Source organism: Piliocolobus tephrosceles, chromosome 9 (genome assembly GCF_002776525.5).
Source record: "Piliocolobus tephrosceles isolate RC106 chromosome 9, ASM277652v3, whole genome shotgun sequence".
Lineage (NCBI taxonomy): Eukaryota > Metazoa > Chordata > Mammalia > Primates > Cercopithecidae > Piliocolobus > Piliocolobus tephrosceles.
The window spans coordinates 33,849,806-33,868,242 of record NC_045442.1 but is presented as its reverse complement, the minus strand read 5'-3'; the positions used below and the strand labels follow the sequence as shown (position 1 = coordinate 33,868,242).

Genomic DNA, 18,437 nt, shown 5'->3' with positions numbered 1-18,437 from the left:
GAGTGGGGCAGGAGTATCAGGGAACAGCAGAAAGGAGCGATTGAAAGCTTTGCATCAACCTTTATGTGCTCCAGATAGTAGCCTGGAGAAAACAAAAAGCACCTGCCTGGAGTGGGGAGTGAAGGTCCCAAGGAAAGAACAGTGTCTACTGCTAGAGTTTCCTGAGTTATTGCTCAACCACATCACCATGGTTACTGTAAGAAAATTGGGCAGTTGTCCTATGCTAATGGTAAACATTTTTTTCTGATTAGCCCGGATCTGAGTTTCTGGATTCTGTTATAAACCCCTTTTCCTTTGAAGAATCCTGTCTTTAATGTACAAAGAATAGTTTGCAAAACATTCCCATAAGCCCTTTTTCTGGTGAACACTGAGACAACATTTCTGAGCAGTTTTGTAAGCTCCAGAGCCTAGGATGCTGCTGCGTTGGCCCTGGGATCTGGGACTTGGTGGAATGAAGAGAAGGGCAGGGGGGCAAGGTGAGCTGCACTGAGATTGGTTCTGTGTATGAGTTTCCTAATTAGCTGCCTTAACAACACATCACAAACTGAATGGCCACACATTTCTGGAGGCTGGAAGGGCAAGATCAAGGTGTCAGCAGGATTAGTTCTTTCTTAAGGTGCTAGGCAATAATCTGTTCAAGGCCTCTCACCTAGTTTCCAGTGGTTTGGCAATCTTTGTCATTGCTGTTTGTTGTGGTTGTTCTTCCTATTTGTTTCATTTCCTGAACTAATTCTGTTAAGTATGTATTCTTTGTCATTGTCATGTGTGACCACTGAGGTCTCTGTTTGGTTGGCTTAGTGGTCAGCTAGTGATTAGACAGAGACTTCCTTAAATGCTTGGAAACAAATGTCTCAGCCTTTGCTGAGAGGCTCTGTGTGTGTGTTGTGGGTGATGGGAAACATGTCTTCAGCACTCCAGCAATTTACATCTCTGCCTTAGCCTTCACTTCCTGCTTATGCAGAGCCACATGGTCAGCCAGAAGTGAGAGATTAGTGAAAGATGCACTTCCATCTTTCCTGGACATGTGCACAGCTCTGCATGTGTACGTGGCATTCTAGATTGCTGGGAATATATCAGAGAGATCAAAGACCCTGTGAGCATCTTATTCTCCAGCTTTTCCTTTTAAGTTTTTGGTGAGCTTCTTACTTGCCCGAAGTGTTATCACCACCTCAGGCAGCTGCTGTGATGTTAAATAATTGCTGCTGATTGTTTGAGCTAGCTCAGCGTTAGGTCAAATAGGCCCTGTAAATGAGGGTTTTCAGGGAATTCCAGATAGGTGAGATAATGTCAGTTCTCCAGGGATGGGGCTTTTGGGAGCATTCTGAACCCACTCTGCCCCCTCCAGTGGCTGCTAGGCTGCTGGTTTTCATGGCTACTAGGATTGTATGGCTGTTAGTTTTCTAGGCTGTAGCAGCCAAGGAGAGGGGGACAGAAATAGGGTAAGTTAAACTGCCACCAAGCTTACTGTTATTACTGAGTGTCAGCTCTTCAAAAAAACAAATGCTCCTGGGATTGTTGCAAGCCTTTGGTTAATTTCAGAGCTCTGAAAAAGTTGACTTTGACCATTTTTTGGTCATTATTCTTATTGCTTTTATGGAGGAGTAGATATCTGGAGGTTCCTATTCTGCCATCCCCACTGATGCCCACACTATGTCTTCTATTTTATTTTATTTTCAGGGTATGTCTTTTAAGTGCTTTAAATTAATATAAGTTTGTTAAATTATTTGAATTTCAAGATGAACATTTTCTTTTCTGTTCTTTTCTTTTTTGAGAGAGTCTCTGTCTGTTACCCAGGCTGGAGTACATTGGCACAATCATGGTTCACCTTCAACCTCCTATGTTCAAGTGATCCTCCCACCTCAGCCTCCCAAGTAGCTGGGACCACAGGCATGCACCACCACACCCTGCTAATTTTTAAATTTTTTTGTAGACATAGAGTTTCCCTATGGTGTCCAAGGTGGTCTCAAACTCCTGGGCTGAAGTGATCCTCCCACCTTGGCCTCCCAAAGGGCTGGGATTACAGGTGTGAGCCACCATGCTCCTCCAAGATGAGTATTTTCAATTTACAATCACTTCATTAGTCAATTCTGAGAATGTGACTCTTCTATATGTCTACCATAATCCTTAAAACTCTTTCTTCCTCCAAAGGAACCTGGGCATTTCTAGGAATTTTCTTCTCCATTGTGACTATTTTCTCTTCCAGTGGAATATTAATTCATCTCTCATTTATCCTGATATTTCTTAATATGTAGTAATAACTATTTATGGAGGATTTATGGAGTAAAGTATTCCGTCCCGTACGTACATCTGGGATCCCTTGCTGAAACCAGCAAGATCAGAGAAGGCTTCTCTCTCCTTGTTCATAGGACTGACGGGGCTCTATGCAGCTCTTTCCCTAACCTCTAGTGTGTCTCCCTAGTCCATGATGGCAGTGAAGAAGAAGACGATGACGCTGGGCTGATATCCAGTATGGAAGAGATCCCTGAAGATGCAGCCTCCATAACCATGAGAAGAGAGAACAGCTTTCGTCGAACGCTCAGCCGCAGGTTGGCCATCTATTCAGCTGGCAGCCCTCGTCAGCTCCATGTTTCCACTTGATCTTTTTCTTTTTCTTCCTGGGCTTTTCCTGTGAGGGTTAACACCATGGACACTCCAAGCTCTTCCTTTGTTTCTTGTGTGAGCGGGGATGGTGAAAAACCGGGGTTGTGTCAGTTTCCCCTGGTCATCTGCCCTGAAATGCGCTTTGATGCCAGCTGAGCGACTATGACATCTGCTTGCAAGAAGACCCTTGGGAATCACCTGCATGCTCAAGGAAGCTTCCCTCTCTCAGTTCTAGGTCCAGTGGCAGGCATCTGAAGTCCCTGAAAAACTCCTTGAAAACTCGGAATGTGAATAGCCTGAAGGAAGATGAAGAACTAGTGAAAGGACAAAAACTAATTAAGAAGGAATTCGTAGAAACTGGAAAGGTGAACACCACACAAAAAAGTAGCATTTGAGGTGTTATAAGGTTCAGAACCCAAAATTTTTAACGTTAAGTGGAAATTGAACGCATACTTACAGGAGCAATATGTCCTCTGTCCTTTGCAAATTTTCAGATTCATTATTAACATGTTAGCAGAGGCTGTGGGCTTTCTACCAAGTCATATTTCCATAAAGAATGCCATGTTTCCTGTGAATGTCCTCATCCCACACTTCATGAGTGTTTGATTCCATTCTGATGTGTGGAGGAACAGGAAAACTCAGACCTAGAGCACATAATTCAAATTAATGAAATTTAACCACAAATTGCAAGGTCGGCAGTAGAATCCCATCATCTGTTCTACTCTGATTTTTTGTTTGTGTGTTTATTTTAGAGACAGGGTCTCACTATGTTGCCCAGGCTGGACTGAAACCCCGGGGCTCAAGAGATCCTCCCACACCAGCCTTCTGAGTAGCTGGGACTACAGGGGCATGCTACCATGTCTGGCTTGTCCCAATCTGTTTTATATCTTCTTCTCTTAAATGCCTTTAGCTCTTATGATTATTTACCCTGCATTGTATTTCAGCATTGTTCTATTCTTCCTGGCACAGTGCAGAAATGGTGACCACAGACTACCAAATTTTGCTACCTGCTACCCATGCTCCCAGGGGCCTCCACTTCTCCTTGTGGTTGGCATTCTAGGTGATTCCTTATCAAAAACCATTAGGGAGTTCTACTAATATTGAGGTGGGGACTTTGCAGGTAAAGTTCTCCATCTACCTGGAGTACCTACAAGCAATAGGATTTTTTTCAATATTCTTCATCATCCTTGCGTTTGTGATGAATTCTGTGGCTTTTATTGGATCCAACCTCTGGCTCAGTGCTTGGACCAGTGACTCTAAAATCTTCAATAGCACCAACTATCCAGCATCTCAGAGGGACATGAGACTTGGAGTCTACGGAGCTCTGGGATTAGCGCAAGGTATGTCTGATGGCTATGACATCTTACAGAATCTGTCTGGACCCTGTACTTTTCCTGGACTCAGGAATGCATTTGCCATTATGTCCTGGGCACAAGTCATCAGGGATTCCTGTGCATGGTGCTGACAAAACTGCTTCCATTTCTAGGTATATTTGTGTTCATAGCACATTTCTGGAGTGCCTTTGGTTTCGTCCATGCATCAAATATCTTGCACAAGCAACTCCTCAACAATATCCTTCGAGCACCCATGAGATTTTTTGACACAACACCCACAGGCCGGATTGTGAACAGGTTTGCCGGTGTAAGTATCTCAAGGACTGTCAGGTGGTATGTTTATATACTGAGGATCTTCCTGACAGGGAGGAATTATCATGTCCCCCCAGACAACACTGTTCAGTTCCAGTTCTTTTGTCCACTCAACATGCAGGTGTTTCTTGAGTACTTGCTGTGAGCTCCCAAGGATCGTGGTGATTCAGGGATGAACATCTCTGACCCTTCAAGTAGCTCAGCATCTAGTGAAGAAGACAACCAAGGAAGTGAAGGATTATAATAGAATATAGTAAAACCAGTAACAACAGTGTGTAGAAAAGTGGTCTGGGAGTACAAAGGAAAAAAGGCACTAGCCCAGCCTGAGTGATAAAGGTAGGAAATGTCAGAAAAGGTGAAACTTAAGTCATAGAAGCTAGCCAGGGAGATCGCGAGGGTTGGGGGCAGGGATGGCAGTAGAGCAGGGTGAGAGGGGTTATTCTGCAGAGGAAAGAACATAAATAAAAGCACTGTCACTGCCTGGGACAGGAAATCCAAGAGATAGTAGGATAACCCTTTGCTTGGCCTCTGCCTCCATTCCTGAAATTTCTATCTAGAATGCTTTAAGAATGAGTAAATTTGGTCTGGACTACGGAATAGAGCCATCGGTGATTTTAAGAAGTTCTCAGATATTGTTTCCATCTACCCCAGATCCTGGAACCCTTGGCATTCATTCACTCATTCATTCAGCAACCTTGATTGAGCACTTTCTATGAGCCAAGTACTGTACTGGGCACCGGGGCACTCAGTGAATGTGAAGATCATAGATGTCTCTCTGCCATGGGCCAGACCCGACTCATTGATTTTTTAGTGTATCTGAGATGGGAATTCAGGAATAGAGGCAGAGATCAGGCAATTCTGAATGACAAGTAACTATCACCAGCACAGTTTTTAGCCCTCTGCTTATGGAGCAGCTCGGGACTCTTGTTTGTTGGCCTTGGGGCAGACAGAAAGTATAGCTCACAGTCCACAGCCAGATTCTGGGGACACAGTAAACACTTCAAAAGTGGGCCGTTAACTGGTCCCCCTGTGTCACCTTCCTCTGGGGCAGAAACAGTGGGCATGATGTCACTAGAGACAACTTCAATGGCCTTTCTGCTCCTTACACGAACCTAAAAGAACACTCCATTTTGGGTGAGAAATTTCTCGTAGTAATTTTACAAAGATCACAGTTTTCCCCATGTTGTAACATATATAATCTTCTGGGAAAGAGAACACAGAGGTTTTCTGCGAGTTACTTAGGCAACAGTCAAAGTTTAAAGACTGCTTTTGCATGAAAAAGGAAACTGTCATTAATTATGGTAAGTTTTGTAGGGGAGGTGGCTCAGACCTATTAAGGGGAGTCTGATCAAGGGGCCTCTGGGATTGATGGCTGAGTTAAGAGGAGATGGAGTGGAGGAAGAAAAGATGGAGACTCTGTGCCGGGTAAAGGTCAAAAGTAATCTGCATAGAACTGATAACTGGTAAGGATTTCTTTTCTCTGCCAACTGTGGGTATAGTTATTTGCATTCTGATAGGACTTTGGGAAAGGTAGGTTAGACTCAGGAGTCATCCTGATTCAGAGCTTTCTTGGAAGACCGTTATCCCTGATCCAGTTTGAGAAATTCCAGAGATAACTTAAACTCACTTTGGTACTCACATATTACTAATCATAGAATCAATATAATCATCAGAAATTTAGGCAAAGGCAACCCAAAATATAAACCAAGCTTCTTGAGTGTTCTCCAAACCATCCATCCATTGATTCATTTTCTTATTTGTTCATTTATTCTACATGACTTGAAGGCAACATGGCAGTAAGACACATCTGTTCCCACTGGGTTCCTTGGTTAGAACATTGTCCAGGCAGGTTCACGTTCAACCCCAGCTCCCTTCCCCTTGGTCCTCTGTGCTTGGCAGAGGAAACAACTTCCTGAGTATCAGTCAAGAGTGGGTGGCAGGGCCTGATGACCAGAGCCTCCAAGCAAATGTTTATCAAATGCCTCTTATGTGCCAGGCTCTGTTCTAGGTACTCAATGGAATTAGGACCTGTGTAAAGTTAGAATAATTGAATTGGCTTGGTTATGGGAGAAGAATTTACCTGTAAGGCTCTATTAGCTTACAATGATTGTGAATGGTTTAGTAAATCTGACAAGTGGGAATTTCACTGAGAAGCATGAAAACCTTTACCAAATCTGTTGAAAAAGGTAAAGGATGACTGCCATCATCTGTTTGGAGGGATTTTTATAAATGAATATATATATATATATTTTTTGATACGAAGTCTCACTCTGTCACCCAGGCTGGAGTGCAGTGGCATGATCTTGGCTCACTGCAACCTCCACCTCCCAGGTTCAAGTGATTTTCCTGCCTCAGCTTCCTGAGTAACTGGGATTACAGGCTCATGCCACCATGCCCAGCTAATTTTTGTATTTTTAGTAGAGACGGAGTTTCACCATGTTGGTCAGGCTGGTCTTGAACTCCCGATCTCAGGTGATCCACCTGCCTTGGCCTCGCAAAGTGCTGGGATTACAGGTGTGAGCCACCGTGCCCGGCCTAAATGAAGAAATTATGGAAATGAAATTGGTTATTGGGGTGAGCAGTGCAGCCTATTGCAAATGGACACAATGAAATGATTACATGAAGGAGTACTGGGAACAAACAGAATCCAACAGATCCCTTGCTAGGACACGGAAGATGTAAACTATCTTAGGAAGACCTCGATGATGGTGTAGCTCTCCTAATTGTTTTCCTAGGATATTTCCACGGTGGATGACACCCTGCCTCAGTCCATGCGCAGCTGGGTTACATGCTTCTTGGGGATAATCAGCACCCTTGTCATGATCTGCATGGCCACACCTGTCTTCACCATCATCATCATTCCTCTTGGCATTATTTATGTATCTGTTCAGGTAGGTTTGGAAATTTGGCTAAGTCATCCTTCCTCTCTATTTACAAAAGCCCGGCCTCTTTCCTGAGAATCTTCTTTGGATCATTGCTAGTCCTTCACTCCTCCCCTCAGCATCTTTGCCGTTTAGTCATACATTGGCATACCCAGGAGCCCACAGGCCACTGTCTGAAGCTGAAGTGAGAGCATCAGTGGGTGCACCATTCATGGCAAATGTCACCCTAACTGCTGCCCACCTCCCACTCCCTGGAAGCTTAGGTGGGACAGATCTATGTTTGGATCCAAGACTACTTTGAGATTGGCTCTGGACACAGTCTTGTAGCTCCATAAGATCCCCCATGACGATTAGGTCGGTTCCAGAAGAGCCATGCTATGGTGCTTCCTTGGTTGACTTTGGACAGGCATAGCTGCTTGGAGATATCTCTCAGCAGCAGCTGGGTCTACCTTTTTACTTCGGCAAAGTTCTAGTTTCACTGGGGTGTCTGTGGGTAGTTTAGGCTCAATTCCAGCGTATTCTTCGAGGGAATGTGTACCTTGAAAGCAAAACAGGGAAACTGGAATGAGTGGAAGGAACCCTATTCCCATAAGAAAATGGATGCGGGAAGGGGAGGCTCTGGGGGAACTCTGGTCCCACCAGCTGCTTTTGTGGTGAACTGTTTGCCTGGGGAAACAATTCTGAAGACATTGTGGTCAGGGGCCTGTGGCCTTGTGGCCTGCGATTGGCGGCTCCTGCCGTGTCCGTGTGCAGTTCCTCAGGCACACTGTCACTATAGTGGCCTTTTAACTGTTAATAACAAACCAACAAACAAGAAACAGGGTTATTGGAGGGGACATCTGTACGTCCGTGTATAACATTTTGCATCCCGACTCTCCAATGCCCCACTCTTCCCAGGTTTCAACAAATCCTCACAGAATCTAGTAGCAGCACGGACCCATTCCACTCCCCCTTGCCCTCAGGCCACAGGGTTCTTCCTGCATTGGATTCCACCCTGTTCCAGTTCTTACCCCCTCAGCACTCTGCATACCTCCAGAATTCTCTGTACCTTCATACACCACTGAGGCACAGTTTTGGTCACTTACCTGAACAGATTCTTCCATTTTTCCCCAAACCTAGGCATGCCTTTTTCTAGCCATTTCCTGCCCATCCTCACGGGCCCTGCTGCCTTTACAAAATCCTTTTCTCTAATGAGTACAGAAACTGTCCCATGGACGAGATCCATAGATCTGGGGGATATGGGTTAGGCTGACGGAACTCCTCAGGAGGTTTGGAGACTCAAAGCTCTGAGGCTGCGGTGTGGTCTCCTCATGTTCACCCCCCTCTGTTCCCCACCAACCCCAGTCTTCTCATTGGTCTCCTCCTCGGAGCCTCTCTCATCATGTTCTGCTGCCAGACATGGCACGGCAGGCTTTTGTCTTGTTCAGACGTAAGCTGTGGCTGTCAAGGGGAAGAACGCTGGGTTGTCAAGGGGAAGAACGCTGGCCAGAAAGGAGGGAGATGGCGGATGCCTTATGACTGTGGGACTGGCTGATTCTTTACTTTTTGTGTCCAGATATTGTATGTGTCTAGCTCCCGCCAGCTGAGGCGTCTGGACTCTGTCACCAGGTCCCCAATCTACTCTCACTTCAGCGAGACTGTGTCAGGTTTGCCGGTTATCCGTGCCTTTGAGCACCAGCAGCGATTTCTGAAACAAAATGAGGTGAGGATTGACACCAACCAGAAATGTGTCTTTTCCTGGATCACCTCCAACAGGTGAGGCTTCCCCTGGGTATTTACCCATGTGTGTGCTTTGGGGTTCTACATGTTTGACATTAGCTGTGGGAGGGCAGGCATGGCTAGTGGTGTGAAATTCACTCTGGCCACACACACTGTCATGCTGTGGAAGCGGAGAGAAGAAAGCATGAGCTTTGGAGTCAGAGACTGGGTCCCCATGCCAGCTCTGCTGTTTACCAAGCTGGGTGAATTGCCTTGACCTCTCTAAGGAAAATCTCCATTTCTTTGTTTTTGTAATGGCCAGAACACACCCTATCTCACAGGGTTCCACCTGTCTCATGGTGGAAGTCAAATGACACTTGTGAGCGTTTTGTAACCCACTACCAAACAAGTTTTGGGTGAACTGAACATCCTCTGTTTACTTTTCTGAGAACGGATGTGAGATTCTCCATAGTCATGACACTCTTTCTGGATAGTGAAGGCAGTGGAGGTTGGAGAGAGGAGAGTTGGAAGTTTTTAGGGAAGACCATTGATGACAGAAAGAGAAGCGTCTGTCCTGTGAACAGGGTGAGCATTATTCTCCAGTATCCTTAAGCCCTGGCAAGCAGTATGTCCTGGAAAGAGGAAGATCTTTTTCAGGAAGAAAAATTCTTGAGTGGCTTCCAAAGTGTTTTGAGGCGCTAAAGATGCTCAGTATTATTTGGAATATGGAAAGGTCAGAAGTTTGATTGTAAAGATATTTTATTTCTTAGAGACTTTCCAAGAAGGAAAAAGCATATAAGTAAATCTTACTAGACCTTCACTGTAAAGTACATATCATATTTATTCATAGACATGCTGGAATTATTGGTGCGGACATTTAAATACATTTTCTTTGGGAAAGTCCTTTTTTTTTTTTTTTTTTTTTTTTTTGGAGTTTCCCTCTTGTTGCCTAGGCTGGAGTCCAGTGGTGCAATCTCAGCTCACCACAACCTCTGCCTCCTGGGTTCAAGCAATTCTCCTGCCTCAGCCTCCCAAGTAGCTGGGATTACAGGCATGCACCACCATGCCCAGTTAATTTTTTTTTTATTTTTAGTAGAGATGCGGTTTCTCCATGTTGGTCAGGCTGGTCTTGAACTCTCTACCTCAGGTGATTTGCCTGCCTCGGCCTCCCACAGTGCTGGGATTACAGGCGTGAGCCACCACGCCCGGCCTGGGAAAGTCCATTTTTATAAACTGTGTCTATACACATGTTCTCTTCAGTTCTCTATGAAATCCCAGTGTATATACCTGTGGCCAACTCGCACCTAACTTCCTTTCACCCTCAGCTTCTTCTTCCCCTTTTACAAATGCTGAAATCAAACAGGGCACGTTGACCCTTCCTGTGGTGCTTACTTTTTAATCTTACATATGGATTCACTACAGCATTGCTTCCCCAGCCTGATCAAAAGAAGTCATTTGGAGCATTCATTTAAAATGCAGATTCTTGGCTGGGAGCAATGGCTCATACCTGTAATTCCAGCACTTTGGGAGACTGAGATAAGCAGATCACCTGAGCCCAGGAGTTCAAGACCAGCCTGGACAACATGATGAAATCCAGGCTCTACAGAAAACACACACACACACACACACACAAAATTAGCTGGGTTCGGTGGTGTGCACTTATAGTTCCAGCTATTTGGGAGGTTGAGGTGGGAGGATGGCTTGAGCCCCAGAGGTCGAGGCTGTAGTGAGCCATGATCACACCACTGCACTCTAGCCTTGGTGACAGAGCAAGACCTTGTCTCATAAAACAAAAACAAACAGAAAAAATGCATATTCTTGAATCCCATCCTAGACGCCCTGAAATCAGAATCTTAAAGGAAGGGGTCCAGAAATTTTCCACGTGAATTTATAACATTGTATACTAACAGTTGCCCTAGGTGATTCTTATGATTTGGTGAGTTTGGTGGACATTGCACTGTAGGATTCCCTTAGTTCAGCAAAGCCCTCTAGGATCTTTAAAATGCAATTTGTTTTCTTAAAAATAATATCAATAGGCTTTTAGGAAAACATGTTGTTTCTAAGTCAAATTGAAGCATCGCCTAAGAGTGCAGCCTGATCGAGTCAAACCCTCTGAGAATGTTCTGTGAAAGCCAAGGTTGCTGGTTAAGATGAGAACGTGATCAATGACACCCACTCTCTTGTTCTGTTGCCCCACAGGTGGCTAGCAATTCGCCTAGAGCTGGTTGGGAACCTGATCGTCTTCTTTTCAGCCTTGTTGATGGTTATCTATAGAGATACCCTAAGTGGGGACACTGTTGGCTTTGTTCTGTCCAATGCACTCAATGTGAGTTTGAAGGTTGAGAGTTTGGTTTCGTTAGTGCGCTTATTCTTAAATTAAGCCTGATGTATACTGTGGAGTCTGTGCTCTTGATTCCTTCTTAAACCCAGAGGGACTAAGGGAGACTGAGGTTCAAACCCTGGCTCCATCTTTTACCCATGGACATACTCTTTACTCTTCCTAAGTAGACATGAATGCCATCTAGAAAACTGGACATAAATGTTGACCTTAGGGCTTAAGAAGGCAATTTCATATGTTTCAATCTAATTGTTCTCTGTCTGCCTCTTTGCTTGGTTCTAGTTAAAAGAGAGAATACATAACTTTCTTCTCTAGAATGTAGCAGTAATCAGAAAGCCTTTTTGAACAAATAATTCCTCCTGTGTTTATTTTTCTTAGATGGTAGAATAATTGGAGGTAATTCTAATAAAGAACATAGAGTCTGATAAAACTATAGAATGTGTCTCACTGCAGCATCCCCAGCATGACTAGGGGATACATGGCAGGCATGATTCTTTTCTAGCACCTAAGACAGTGGCTGGCACTACCGTAACTATTCAATCAATATTTGTTATAAATGAGTCATCTGACCATCATTTTGAACTAATTTTTTTTAGTTCAAAGAGATTTGCATAGTTATATGTGGGCTTTATATAATAGTGCTGTCTTCATTAGAGGTTAATAAGGCTAGTGGAGCGCAGTGGCTCACACCTGCAATCCCAGCACTTTGGGAGGCTGAGGCAGGTGGATCACTTGAGGTCAGGAGTTTGAGACCAGGCTGGCCAACATGGTGAAACCCCATCTCTACTAAAAATACAAAAATTAGCCAGGCGTGGTGGCGGATACCTGTAATCCCAGCTACTAGGGAGGCAAGAGACTGCAGTTACTTAGTTCCTTGTGTCACTGCCCTTTCATTCCCCTACTTCTAGGCTTTTAGCCCAGGACAGGCAAGGCAAATAGGAAACTATTATATTGAACCAAAACAAAATGACTCAAATACCAGCAATTACATATGCTTCAATCTACACAAAGTGGATACTCTGAGTCCCCATGATTCTGTCCTCTGCTATCTATGGCTCCCTTTCTCTAACCACCATTTGCTCAACAAAAACTCCCTGTGCATATATGCAAACTCCTGAGTCTTTTCCTGAGAGAAGTTTGCATCTGAGTAATCTACAGATTCCCTGGCCTGGATCATGCCTTTCTCTGATTCACAAAGAACACTAGGCATACAGGCAGGAGGCCTGACCTCTGCTCCCACTCCACCCATTGCCAGACTCTCCAATTCCAGCTTTAGCCCAAACCACTAGACACTCACATTGCCCTTTGCGTGAGCACCTAGTTGTTCTGCAGCCATTCGATGCACTGCTCTTAATTCCTTCCCCAAGGAGGCAAGGATTGTCTTTCTTACGCTTTTCCTTACTCCCTTGCAGAGCCCAGCACAGTGCTGGGTACAAAGTTAGCACTGGATTGTCCTTGTGGTTTGAGTGGTTGAGTTGAGTTTTGTGCCTATGATGATTTTCAGTCTTCTGGTTTTTCTGTAGATCACACAAACCCTGAACTGGCTGGTGAGGATGACATCAGAAATAGAGACCAACATTGTGGCAGCTGAGCGAATAACTGAGTACACAAAAGTGGAAAATGAGGTAAGGAGGAACTGGAAAAATCCAGGGACAAGGCAAAAACAACATGCAACTCCTTCGAGGGTGCATCTTTAGAATTTCTCCATATTTCACATGGGCCCATAATGGGTCCCTAAAGTTTCCTTTCCTCTAACTCAAAGGACCTAATTTCTTCAAGCTTAGAATAGGAAATGGTTTAGGGGATGTCAAGTCTTGGAACATACCACGGAGATCTACAGCACAAGCTTGTGGTGTATTTTTCTTTAACTGAATAAGATAGGAACTTTCCAAAGTACAAGTCCAGTTCATTCTATCAAATGCAGAGGCCATTAGGTAGCTGGGACACTGCTACCCTTCTCCTGTTCTATGACACGAGTCATGGGCAGACTGTTCGGCTGAGTTGCCACCTTCTAAAACTTACTTCTCATCTTGTCTCCTTGCCAGGCACCCTGGGTGACTGATAAGAGGCCTCCGCCAGATTGGCCCAGCAAAGGCAAGATCCAGTTTAACAACTACCAAGTGCGGTACCGACCTGAGCTGGATCTGGTCCTCAGAGGGATCACTTGTGACATCGGTAGCATGGAGAAGGTAGGTGGAGTGAAGCAAGGCCTGGATGGGAGGCCTTGTGATCAAACAGCAATTGGACAGAGTGGAGAGCAGCTGGGCCCTAAGCCTTCATCCTTTGGGTGGAGGGAGAGGGTCAGGGCACTTCCTCTGCCCTGGGGAGGTGTGGGGACACAGTATCAGAGGGAAGGATAGCAGCCAGGAATCACACAGACTTACTGCAGCTGTCGGGGCCTTCTGCTCAGCTCCTCCCTGCCTCCTAGCCAGCTGACCGGGGCCCCTTTCCTGTAAGGTTCACAGTATGCAGAGAGGAAGTCAGGAAGGAAACAAGGGGGCATCCAGGCCTGGTGAAGGAACTGTTGAGAATAGCAGTGTGGAGGGTTGTCCCTGAAAGGAGAATGGCCCAGTTCTCCTCCCAGTCTTCAAAGTCAGGCACCCTCCTTAGGTGCTGTTGTTCTCCAAGGACTTGGGGTCTGATGAGCAAGGACGCTGAAGTCCAGATCAGAGTCTGGCTCTCAGCTGGTGGCAGACCTAATCTTTCCCTTCTTCGCAAGGATTTTTCTTTTTTCTTTATTTTTATTTTTTTTATTTATTTATTCACTTATTTATTCATTTATTTTTTGAGATGGAGTCTCACTCTATTACCCAGGCTGGAGTGTAATGGTGCAATCTTGGCTCACTGCAACCTCTGCTTCCTGGGTTCAAGTGATTTTCCTACTCAGACTCCCAAGTAGCTGGGACTACATGTGCACGCCACCATGCCTGGCTAATTTTTTTTTGTATTTTTAGTAGAGATGGGGTTTCACTATGTTGACCAGGCTGGTCTTGAACTCCTGGCCTCAGGTGATCTGCCCGCCTTGGCCTCCCAAAGTGCTGGGATTACAGGCATGAGCGACCGTGCCTGGCCTAAACAAGGATTTTGTTTTTATCTATAAGTTCCAATAATAATTGTAACAACAGCTGCCAAGAGAGTCCATTTCAAACAGTGACTATAGTTCTCAGCAAACAATGATTTTTGACATCTTTTTCTGACATCCGGGTACTTTTTTCCTCACCAAAACCAAAATCAGTTTAGTATCTTAGAGATGGAGTAGCCAATCACTGCCTCTTACCTCCTGTGACTGTGAATGCCCTGGCTAAATAACTTCTCCACAAGAATTACATGTGGAACTAATGTGTAAGGGAACTATATTCACAGATTGGTGTGGTGGGCAGGACAGGAGCTGGAAAGTCATCCCTCACAAACTGCCTCTTCAGAATCTTAGAGGCTGCCGGTGGTCAGATCATCATTGATGGAGTAGATATTGCTTCCATTGGGCTCCACGACCTCCGAGAGAAGCTGACCATCATCCCCCAGGTGAGTTCTAGAACTTACTCGGGCACATGCCGTGGGGAGCAGCTTGTTTTACAGGAAACATATGCAGCTTCTTCTTGATGTCTATTCAGTCAGCCCTGTCAATTCCGCAGTCTACTCCGGATACCTGAGCTAGTTCCCTGGGATGGAAACGTCGTTTCCAGGTTTCCAGAACTTAAGTTTTGAAATGTTTGGTAATATGCATTTGTGGCTGCCTGTATCTGACCACTAGGTGGCAGCAACACAACAGAAGTCAAGCAGAGCAGATGATTATTTAGTGTTGCTATAGCCCACGACGGTTTGCAAGACTTCTGCAATCAGCATTAGCAATTTTGCCGCGGAAGCTTGAAGCCATTAAGCTTTATACTTCCCAGTTGCTATGGTTAAAAGGTAGAGGAGGGAATTTGCTGCAGGTTTCTGCCAGCAAGCGGAACGCTTCGTGCATCAGCAGGAAAGATTTCCCCTCGGCTTCCTCTCCGGATCCTGCCAGATAAGGATCGCCGCGGGGCCTCTAGGCTCCTCTGCAGCGCGCGGTCCCTCAGGAGAACTTTCCCCCTCCGCCCACGGCAGCCCAGTTCCTCTAGGGGTAGCTTTGGTCTGTCTGGTGTTTGCTCAGCTCGATAGTCTTTTCTCCAGCCTCTTCAAAAGCGTGACACCTTCTACTCATGCGGCTGTACTATTGTTTCCTCTACCCTCTTCTGATCCCTCTACCTTGAAACCAGGAGTTTGAGTTTGGGAGGCCGAGGCAGGCAAATCACTGGACCCCAAGAGTTCAAGATCAGCCTAGGCAACATGGCAATAATCCATCTCTACAAAAAATTTAAAAAATCAGCCAGGCATTGTGGTGCGTGCCTGTGGTCCCAGCTGCTCAGGAGGCTGAGGTGGGAGGATCACCTGAGCTAAGGACGTCAAGGCTGTAGTGAGTCGTGTTCGTGCCACTGCACTCCAGTCTGGGCAACAGAGTGAAACTCGGTCTCAAAAGCAAAAAATAAACCGAGGACTTCTCTTAACCCTGTGCCTAGCCCCTGGCTGGTAGCCACTCCGAGCCTGAGGAGGGAAAACCTTGCGGAAGCTGAACCACAAACCAGCTTCCTGCCTCAGGAATCCACCTCAGGCCAGTCCTATCCGCCATCTCCCAGTCCCGAGGAACTCCGAGGTTCTTTTCTGGCATAAGCCCCAACAGCCCCCTTGTCCCCTCACTTGCAGGACCCCATCCTGTTCTCTGGAAGCCTGAGGATGAATCTCGACCCTTTCAACAACTACTCAGATGAGGAGATTTGGAAGGCCCTGGAGCTGGCTCACCTCAAGTCTTTTGTGGCCAACCTGCAACTTGGGTTATCCCACGAAGTGACAGAGGCCGGTGGCAACCTGAGGTAATGTTCCATAGCCTGCTGCCCCTGCAGGCAGTGAGAGGATGTGAGGGGGCCACTCCTCGTGTTCCTCATGTTAGGTGATGCCGGGCATAGAATTTTCATCCAGGTCTGATTCCTAAAGTGTAAAATGAACCTGTTGTAAACTTCACAAGATAAAATGGATGTGAAAGTGCTTCAAAACTCTTGAAAACTGGCCAGGCACAGTGGCTCACGCCTGTAGTCCCAGCACTCTGGGAGGCTGAGGCAGGTAGATCACCTGACGTCAGGAGTTGGAGACCAGCCTGGTCAACATGGTGAAACCCTGTCTCTACTAAAAATACAAAAAGTAGCCGGGCATGGTGGTGGGCACCTGTAGTCCCAAGCTACTCAGGAGGCTGAGGCAGGAGAATCGCTTAAACCCAGGAGGTGGAGGTTGCAGTGAGCCAAGATTGTGCCACTACACTCCAGCCTGGGCAACAGAGCAAGACTCTGTCTAAAAAATAATAATAATAATAAAATAACTCTTGAAAACCTTTGTTATTGGCCGGGCGCAGTGGCTCATGCCTGTAATCCCAGCACTTTGGGAGGCTGAGGCCGGTGGATCGTGAGGTCAGGATTTCAAGACCAGCCTGGCCAAGATGGTGAAACCCCATCTCTACTAAAAATACAAAAAATTAACTGGGTGTGGTGGCGGGCACCTGTAATCTCAGCTTCTCAGGAGGCTGAGGCAGAGAATTGCTTGAACCTGGGAGGCAGAGGTTGCAGTGAGCCAAGATCGCACCACTGCATTCCAGCCTGGGAGACAGAGCGAGACTCCATCTCAAAAAAAAAAAAAAAAAGAGAGAGAAAGAAAACCTTTGTTATTAAATGTAATCCTCATATGATATTACACAATGTGAGCTTACACATCCCACAGTTGTGGAGAACCACAGAAAGCAGAGGCTCCCAGCTGTGCACAATCAGGATGAAAATAGTCTGGCTGCCTGGTCCAACCCTAGAGTCTGATTTAACTGTATGAGGTTAGACTGGACTTGGGGAGTTTTAAAGGATCCCCACAAGGCTGTTAAGCGCATCCCAGTTTAAAAACGACTGATCTAAAGAGCATGCGGATGACAGGGAACGTGACGTCTGTAAAGTCCTTAGGCACTGCTGAAACATCTGAAATCAACAAAAGACTCTCTTGGCTTTCAGTTATTTTTACCTTTTTTTACATAGTTGACAGGTTTTTTTACATTTTTACATAGTTGACAGTTCACTTCTGGCCTTCACTATGTTTGCCTGTCCATTAATAAGTTGACCTGGCATTTTTCCTGTAACATTTTTGTTTTTCCTTGCATACACTGAAGTTCTACCCTCAGCCAAAGCCCACTACTCATGGACAGGTCTTGCTCCTGTCCCAGGTGCCTCAGTGGTGTTGGCAGGGAATAGGCCATTTGCAAGTTGAAGCTCAGGAAGGAAGGGAGGGCTCAGTAACTGATTCATGGACCAGCTGCTCTGGCTTCACCTGGGAGCTTGCTGCACATGCAGAATCTCAGAGTGTAGACCTACTCACCTGAATCTGCATTTTAGCAAGATTCCCAGGTGATTTGTGTGCACATTACACTTGAGAAGCACTGCCTAGAGTTTTGTGATTAACTAGGCTGCAAGCTAAAATCGCCCAGGAAGCTTTAAAACTCCCAGTGCCTAAACTGTAGCCCAGACCAATTGAATCAGGGACCCAGGTGATTTCAGTGTGTAGCCCCAGGGAACAAGCCCTGGTAGAGAGCTTCAGCAGTTTCCTTTCCCTCCACAACAGATCTAGCAACTAGCAGGACTCAAGTAGGTCTTTAGGCCAGTGTAAAAGATCATTCAAACATTCAGTCAGCAAAAATGTAGTAACACCAGCTCATGCCTGTAATCCCAGCACTTTGGGAGGCCGACGCAGGTGGATCACCTGATGTCGGGAGTTTGAGACCAGCCTGACCAACATGGAGACATCCCATCTCTACTAAAAATACAAAATTAGCTGGGCATGGTGGCACATGCCTGTAATCCCTTGGGAGGCGGAGGCAGGAGAATTGCTTGAACCCGGGAGGCAGAGGTTGCAGTGAGCTGAGATTGCACCATTGCACTCCAGCCTGGGCGACAAGAGCAAAACTCCGTCTCAAAACAAAACAAAACAGTAATAACACCTACTATGTGCCAGGTACTGAAAACACAGAGGCAAAGAGAGACACAACCCAGACTTCCTAGCGCTTACAGCATAATGAAGACAGATGTGTGACAGTAAATGCCAGTACAGTCTGTGCTACAGAGGGGACATGTGGGATGCTATGGTAGGGTGCAATGGGAGGCCTTGACATTTCTGGTTTATAAAAACAAAAATCATGCCATCTTTCTTTTTTTTTTTTTTTAATATTTT

General features: G+C 45.7%; 1 protein-coding gene across 1 annotated transcript in view; it reads left to right on the top strand.

Moving 5' to 3' along the window:
• The window catches only part of ABCC2 (ATP binding cassette subfamily C member 2), a 61,702-nt gene that overhangs the window by 40,719 nt on the left and 2,546 nt on the right, over window positions 1–18,437 (top strand). Inside the window, exons 20-30 of the mRNA XM_023206400.2 lie at window positions 2,420–2,546; window positions 2,831–2,966; window positions 3,722–3,941; window positions 4,088–4,242; window positions 6,983–7,138; window positions 8,685–8,884; window positions 11,027–11,153; window positions 12,689–12,790; window positions 13,211–13,354; window positions 14,529–14,687; window positions 15,891–16,057. Of these exons, the coding sequence (XP_023062168.2) occupies window positions 2,420–2,546; window positions 2,831–2,966; window positions 3,722–3,941; window positions 4,088–4,242; window positions 6,983–7,138; window positions 8,685–8,884; window positions 11,027–11,153; window positions 12,689–12,790; window positions 13,211–13,354; window positions 14,529–14,687; window positions 15,891–16,057 (1,693 nt within the window). The remainder of the gene's footprint in view (window positions 1–2,419; window positions 2,547–2,830; window positions 2,967–3,721; window positions 3,942–4,087; window positions 4,243–6,982; window positions 7,139–8,684; window positions 8,885–11,026; window positions 11,154–12,688; window positions 12,791–13,210; window positions 13,355–14,528; window positions 14,688–15,890; window positions 16,058–18,437) is intronic.